This window comes from Corapipo altera, unplaced genomic scaffold (genome assembly GCF_003945725.1).
Source record: "Corapipo altera isolate COAL_440 unplaced genomic scaffold, ASM394572v1 168, whole genome shotgun sequence".
NCBI lineage: Eukaryota > Metazoa > Chordata > Aves > Passeriformes > Pipridae > Corapipo > Corapipo altera.
In genome coordinates, this window is record NW_020886143.1 from 1 (window position 1) to 7,427 (window position 7,427).

Sequence of the window (7,427 nt, forward strand, 5' to 3'; positions counted from 1 at the left end):
TATCTAGAAATGTAACTCTACCCATCTTTAAATATAACTATATACAGAGGGATTCCAGCTGCCCTGTTTCACAGGCTCTCCCTCAGTCGCTTCCTCCCACGCAGAGCAGCTCTCCTGGTGAGGTACAGCTCATGGACCTCTGGGAAGCAAAGGGAACAGAGTCACTGTGGGGCCTTGTGTACACATTCCTCAGCAGCACATCGAGCAGTTGTACTCCCTGTACTCAGGGACTGTAAAAGATGGCCTCAAAGGCAGGCTCTCACTTGGGAATTTGAGGCCTGCTGTTTTAAGAATAGGAATTCTTCCAAGTTTACAATACTTTAAAGTTTTGAAGTACCCAATAAAGTCCCAGCACTCACCCTGCAAATGGCACAAGAGCTTTAAACAGAGACAGTCACATCTCACAAAGACAACTCCAGCCTTGTTCTTTCTCTGTGCCGCCAAAGGCCTCAGTCCTTACTTAAATGGCTGAAACTCATGGGCAATGTGAGCTGAGTTATTAACCAGCATCGTTATCCGGGATCTAGAAACTGCCCTCTGAAGTGAGCAACAGTTCCTCCAACTCTACCATCGGCTCTTGGACGAACAGCTGGGAGGGAAAAGGCCTCCCTACAAGGCCAGCAGCCTGCACCACCTTTGCCCTAGAACAGATCTAAAGTGCTCTCTCTCTCCTCTTGGGTCTTGCTGATTTGGGGACATTCAGGTTTTTCCTTTAGTTACTGGATTTGTGAATTGCTTGGCCTTGGATGTTCTGCCTCTTGTTTTTCTCATGTGTCTCAGCATAGGTATCAGCAGATTGGTATTAAATGTAGGTAGTGATTTGAGACAAAAAGCCTGGACTTCTACGCTGACATCACCAGTTTGCTGGGTTTTCTCCCTGTTGCTTTAGTAGTCACGTCATTACTCAGCACGGCCCCTGTAGCACATCTGGGTTGGTGGTGCAACTCCCAGAACGTCAGGTTTTGTTCACTGATCTAATTCACACCCTTTTGCACAGAAGAACACCAGGTCTGAGCACATCTAGAGAAGTGTGTTGGTGAGTACTCTGTGAGGTTGTACAAGCACAATATTTTCACTGAAGGCACAAGGAAGCACTCACACTGCAGACAATAACTCAACTGTTCTGATTTCCCCTTCCTGTAATACTCAGCCTTAGAGCAGCTGTCTTGGTCATCTCTAAAAGAATGTAGACTCTCTTCTTACCAGGCTCATTTGGCTCCAGGGAACTGTTCCCGCTGCTCGCATTGCCAGGCAAAGCTCTCTCTGCTGCAGCCTTGTTCCCAGGCTCCCCTCCTGAAGACTCAGAGGGAACACTAATATTCCCCTTAAAAGAAAAACAAATAGAAATAAACCCAAGGATCACTCGATATTTTCTTGGAATCACTTTAGGGACACAGTAAAAACTGTTCTACGCTCCAGAAGGATGTGTAACACGAAGTGAACACTGCTCAGATGGTTTACAGGACAAGTGCTTTAAACTCAGAATTAAGGTTGCCAAAGTGAAAGCTCTTGTCCTATTAATCAAAACATGAAATCAGAAAACCAGAATACACTAAGTGAGGCTGTGTGTCCTCACAGTCAGAACTCTGCCCTCACTTATCACAGGAGCTGCAAGAAACCAGTCAACAGAAATCCAGGTGCCCTCCTTGCTACCCACACGTGTGTCAGGTTGCTTAAACCACTGCACGGGGCTGTGTGGTGCAAAACTACACATGAGCCACACATTTCTGGCTGGGAATCCCCTCTCCCCTGCCCATCCTCCTTCTAAGACAATAGAGACATTCTTTGGCAAAGTTGTGTAACAATAAGCAAAAGGGCCTGTGCCAATACAGGAACTGAACATTCCAGAGAAGTCTGGGAAGAGCAAGAGTTAGAGAAAGGGGATTCCTAATCAAAAGAGGCAACTTGTCCAACAAAAAGTCTATTAGTCCATTGGGCCTCAAAACCCAAACACCTGCCCCCCAACAACTCCATGGCTCACACACTTAATCCCTCCTTGCTAATAAGGAAGTCTGGGCCCCAAAGGCCTTACAAATGGAGATTTACTTCTCAAACACAGTTCAAAAGCTGTCAAAGCTGACAATGTTTAACGTGCAGGTGACACTCAATACACTGAGAAGGCTCTAAGGAAAGAGTCCTGCCAACTCCGTGTGTCCTGGTGCAAGGACATGCTCTTCCCTGCACTGCACTGAGCAGAACAGTCCCATTGAGGCTGGAGCTTTGTAGGGACTTTAGATTAGAATACATATCCCTTTCTAGAAGGAGGGATATCCAAGAGGAAGATGACTAAGCTATGGAGAGCAGTAGTGGCAAGTTTGCTCCAGTTGAGGATTTCCAAGCCAGAAACTTTACTGGAGACCTCAAAACACAAAGAGGACAATAAACTGCTGCAGCTCCAGCACATGCACACCACAGCACTTTGAGCCACAGGCAGCAGCACCAGGTGCAGTCCAGCTCTTGGCTGTCTTTGAGGTTCAAAAGAAAAAGAGCTAGAGCCCACATCTGGTGCTGCAACAGAGGGACCTCTCACATGCCCCTCACTGTGCGTGAGACTTTGCCTTCAGTGGCAATGCTCAAAATACTCTTCTCTTATTTAGGATCCAAGACATCATGTTATAACCTACAAAGCTTCCACTTCATCACTGTGAATGCAACTGCAGCAGGTATTTGTCCCAAGAAAATGAGTCCCCTAATTTGGCCAACACAAGCTAACCCACCTCATGCTCATGAATGTGGGATACTTTCTCAGTCCCTCTTCTTCTTTCAATCTTACTTTACCAACCAAACTCTTTGCTGTCCATTAGAAGCTGAATTAAAGAAGCCTTTACTTCTCAGGTGGGCAACTACACCAAAAACATGTCAGTCCAGCCCCCAGCATTGCTACTGAATGGAGTTACCTGAAGAAAGGGAAACATTTCAGGCAGGTTTGATGCAAGCACCTCCTCGAGCATCTGAAACACAACTTCCAGATCTACTCCTGCCCACTCCTCTGCAGCAGAGGGATTACAGGCCCAGCTGGAGGTCGTTGATGCTGCAGAACCAGCACTGCCAGTCAGAGAATCACGGGCTGAACTCCCCAGTGTGGCTGCAAGAATCCAAACACGGTCATTAGGCTTCCAGAATTTGGGTTTGGTTTGCAGAGCTCTATTGCTCCCTTTGATCAAACTTTTCAGGAATCACACAGTAAACTCAATTCCAGAAATGTATTTGTGCTCTCCGGGTCATCTGAAGACCAATTACCGATTTATTAATCTTAAAAAAAGTATTCTAGTTGATGTGTACATTGAAATTATACATAAATTATATATATTATATAAAATCTTAAAATATGGATTGTAAAGTCTGTACACACACATAAAAGCTTCATAATTGCAGACTTCTGTAGCTTCCCATCAGCTTTTGGATTTGGCTGTTTTAGTTTCTCATCACAACATACCACTGAAAGTGGATTCACCTAAGACGAGATTACATCTTCAGATGCACACACCAAAACTGAACTGTGATTTTATTCTAAAAAGCAGCGCTGTGGAACAGTGTTCTCCAGGTATGACTGTTTGGGTGACACACAGAGGTCATCTAACAGTAATGCCATTATTTGCAGGACAGATAATCTTAAAAATCTGCACTATCCTATCATTGTCCTAGTTTTGCTTAATTAAAAGACAGATGAAAGTCAACCTAACACCGACTAGTTGTGGGCAAATGCTTTTCTCCCTGCCCTTTCACCTCAACAGAGAGGCTGTGTGCAAAACCCCCAGGGGATGCTCTCAATCTGGAGGAAGGATAGGAAAACCAGACAGTGAATCTTTTTGCTTTCAAGATCTCTCTTCCTTTTAGACCTTGCGCTTTCTATCTGATTCTCACTTGAGATAAACAGGTGACAGAGCATTGTAGAAAGATACTTAAACCCATCACTTTTCAGTATGTTTTGAAAAGCAAGTGCAGAAGCTGTTTCCATACCTGCAGGATTGTAGGCTGGTGAGTTCTGCTCTGAAGCTGTGCAGCTGCTGTGCTCCGGAAGGGCCACGGCAGCGGTTTGAGGCCCTTGGTGAAGCAGTGGAAGGAAGAACACAGGCTGCACTGTGGATGTGGACGTGACCGGGACCTCCCTTGAAAACCTGAGAAGTCCTGGAGTGACAACCACTTTACTGCGAGGTGCTGGAGAAGCCTCACGGCCTTGAACACCTTGACTTGTCCTGGAAGGGACTGGAGGCACATCTAAACCTCTGGCTGGTAAAGTAAAGAGGTTCTGGCCCAAGCTCACTGTGTAGGAGTAATGGAAGAAGAAAGGAAGAAAGGAGATAGAGAGTCAGTACTGGTCCTCCTGTACACCTCCCTTGGCAGCAATTGTACTTCTACCAGGCAATATAAAATCTCAGATACTCCCAAGCAGGGTTAGAAAGAAAAAATCCCATGTTCTGGGGATTTTCAACAACAAATAACTTGTCTATTTAGCTCTCACCTACTCATTCAATAACACACGGAAAAGAAGGACAACTCTAAACCCAGGCAGATGGAACTCGTTCAGCCCTGTAAGGTCATCCATCTAAGAGAACGTCACTCTTAACAAACCTACATCCTGAGGACCTCGCTGCCACCGTCCAAGCTCGCTCGGCCCCGGCAGATGAACCTCAGGATTAAAGGGTGGGCTCAGTTCAGCACACACCGTGTCTCATCTAAAAAATCCATTGCGCAGGCTCGAAGGCCTTACCCGCATTTGCAAAGCCCTGTATCACCAGCGCGCTTGTAACAAATGTGGGTAGAGACCTTTCCCAAATCTTCGTTGGCGAAGACTGGCCATGATGATGACTCATTCAATCCCCATGGAATACCGTCTAGCTTTGGCAGGAGACTTCCTGCCAGGTCTTCCTCCCCTCTGCACAAAACTCACAGGATACTCCCACCAGCTGTCCCTGCACAGGACCGACCCATCGTGTCCCACGGACTCCCAGAGAGCTCCTTAAGCCTCCCCAGAGCTGGGTAGGGAGCAGGGACATCCCTGGGCAGGGCTGGGCCAGCTCGCCAGCCAGGAGCGAGGGTGTTCCCAGGGCAGCCCAGCCGAGACTGTCCTGCTGCAGCCCACGGGCAGAGCGGGACACAGGAACAGCAGATCTGCCTTCCCCAAGGACAACCCTGTCTGGCCCCGGGTGAGCCGAGCCGAGCTGAGCTGAGCCGCCCCAGCAAGGGCAGGGAGCCCTCCTGACTCGGGGCAGTGCCCATTTCCATTTCCAACCTCTCGCCCCCCGCGTGTCCCACCCGTCTCACCGGCCCCGGGTGGCAGCAGCCGGTCCCTGTGGAGCGGCTGGAAGCGGCTGGGCTGCCGGCTGCGCACCTCCAGCCCGGCCGCCAGCCGCTCCCTGTTGGCCCTGGTCAGGCGCTTGATGTGCACCAGGAGCTCGGGGCGGTCGCGCCGAAAGTAGGGGCTGCAGAAGCGGAGCAGAGGCCCGGCAGAGCCCGGCAGGGCCGCGGCACCGCCCCCCGCCAGCACCGGCGTCTTGTGGAAGCCGTACAGGTTGAGCTGGCGCACGAAGCTGCCGAAGTTGGTGGCTTTGAAGGCGCCCGGGGCCGCCGCCGCCGCATCGCCGCCCGCGCCGCCCGCGCCGCCCGCGCTCAGCAGCTCCCGCTCGAAGAGCGCCCGGTCGACGAGCAGCCCCTGGGCGCGGGGGTCCCAGCGCACGGAGCGGACGCGTGGGCTGTTCACCAGCTGCCACAGCTTGGCGGGGAAGGTGCTGGGGCTGACGCCGGCGGGCAGCGGCAGCTCCTCCATGGCGCCGGTCGCCGACGGACGGACTGTCGCGACACGCGGCGCCGCGAGGACACAACGCCCGGAGCGCAACGGCCGCGGCTGCGGCGGCGCCGCGCGGCCCGAGGGGGGCGCTGGAGAGCCCGCGGGGCAGAGCCCGGAGCGCGCCCGGGAGGGGCCGTGAGGGGAGCGGGGACGCGAATGGGGGGGAGCGGGTCCGGAGTGACGGGCAGAGCTCGGCGGCAGCTCATGAAACTGGAATCACAGCGAGTTGATAGAAACCAAATGTAGAATGGAGCTGGTTGGTTCCACCATGAGCAGAAAGAGCTCTTGTACTCTTTGGTCTCCTGACACAGGTCGGGTCTTCAGGGCTAAATGCAAACCCCTGTGGAAATGCCAGAGAGCAGCTGTCCAAGGGCTGGGCAAGCCTGGCATAGCCATCAGGAATCCGTGTCTTCTTTTGCAATGGAGTGTGGGATGTGAGCTTTTGGCTAACCTTTCCTAAACAGCAGAGGCCCTTGGTCCTTTTCAGTTTTGATTTGACCTGTCAATCACAGTTTGCCTGGCAAACAAAGTGGGGCCTAAACATAATTGTGCACACTGTAAAACACCAGCCGGCACAGCGGGTTTGTTAATTGAGGACCTTTAGTTGGGGCCTGTCCCCAAAGCTGACACCATATTCAGATGAGCTTGCAGGCCATCAAACAGACTGGAGGATCTGGAGAACCTGAGAGATGTTTATGCCGTGATGTATCCAAGGGATGGGCATTTACCACGTTGCTTCTTCCAGCGACAAAGGGGTTGCAAGGAGCTGGGTAAGGTGTTTGAAGAGCCTGCTTTCACTCCATCTCAGGCTTCTGTGGACTGAATTTATAGCTGGCTTGAATTAATTATGTTTTAGAGAGTTCAGCAATTTTGTGGGTGATATTATCAAATTTTTTGCTCTTACTGACTGCTTCAAGCTTCTCTTGGTCAGACTTTAACTCATAAAATGACTGGATTGTAAAATAACAGGTTCCCTAGCAGAGAAGTACCTATTAAACCATGGGTGTGTCAAAATAAGAATAAAACTCAATTAATTAAATCCCATTTAGAAAACTGTAGAAATGTGTCACATAAAATATTTCCATATAGTAACTCATCACTTTGCTGGCAGCTCAGTTTCAAGTTCTTTTCAAATGTTGTGACTGATGGAGAATGAAAAATACTCTTCAAGACCAGTGCTTTTCAAGTAGGTTCAATTTCTCGTTTTCCTTTTAAATTTTCGCGTTTTCATGTAAGGAATAGGAAATAAGAGGTATGTCTAGCCATTAAGTAACGCAACTCCTGGACTGAAAACATTTTGTCATCTATTGTTTTGCTTTGAACTCACTTAACAGACTTCCTTAATAAGCACACAGATGTTGCTGAGCATTGGCTTTCAGAGCAGGAATCTTAAAGGTAAACCGGGATATTTTGTCTCAGCAGAACATATTTTTGTCAAAAGTAAACCAAAGAAGAGAAAAAAACTTGTCTTGTAGCGATATTGTTGAGCAGACTACTGTCTGTAAAATGCACGGGACAGTCTATAAATCCAGAAGCTCAAAGGAAACCTCTATTGTAATTAAAGAGAAAACAAAATTTTCCACTTTGATTTACCCTGCTCCCAAATGTTCTGCCCCTCTTGGTGTTTTCCAAACTTCTT

At 49.2% G+C, this 7,427-nt stretch overlaps 1 protein-coding gene across 1 annotated transcript; it reads right to left on the reverse strand.

Moving 5' to 3' along the window:
- Positions 1 to 6: 6 nt before the first annotated feature.
- HSF5 (heat shock transcription factor 5) lies at positions 7 to 5,833 on the reverse strand. The gene is made up of 5 exons (XM_027632193.1): positions 5,266 to 5,833; positions 3,961 to 4,263; positions 2,898 to 3,085; positions 1,204 to 1,324; positions 7 to 139 (listed from the first exon to the last, which is right to left on the reverse strand). The coding sequence occupies exons 1-5, from the start codon at positions 5,765 to 5,767 to the stop codon at positions 69 to 71; spliced, it is 1,185 nt and encodes a 394-aa protein (XP_027487994.1). The 5' UTR covers positions 5,768 to 5,833; the 3' UTR covers positions 7 to 68.
- Positions 5,834 to 7,427: the final 1,594 nt, after the last annotated feature.

Excerpts from the sequence above, each read along its gene's own strand:
- HSF5 (XM_027632193.1), bottom strand. The coding sequence starts at position 5,767 with ATGGAGGAGCTGCCGCTGCCCGCCGGCGTCAGCCCCAGCACCTTCCCC. Across the intron at positions 3,086-3,960 it reads ACCAGCCTACAATCCTGCAG|CCACACTGGGGAGTTCAGCC; the intron begins GTATGGAAACAG and ends GGATTCTTGCAG. Across the intron at positions 1,325-2,897 it reads AAATGTTTCCCTTTCTTCAG|GGGAATATTAGTGTTCCCTC; the intron begins GTAACTCCATTC and ends TTTTCTTTTAAG.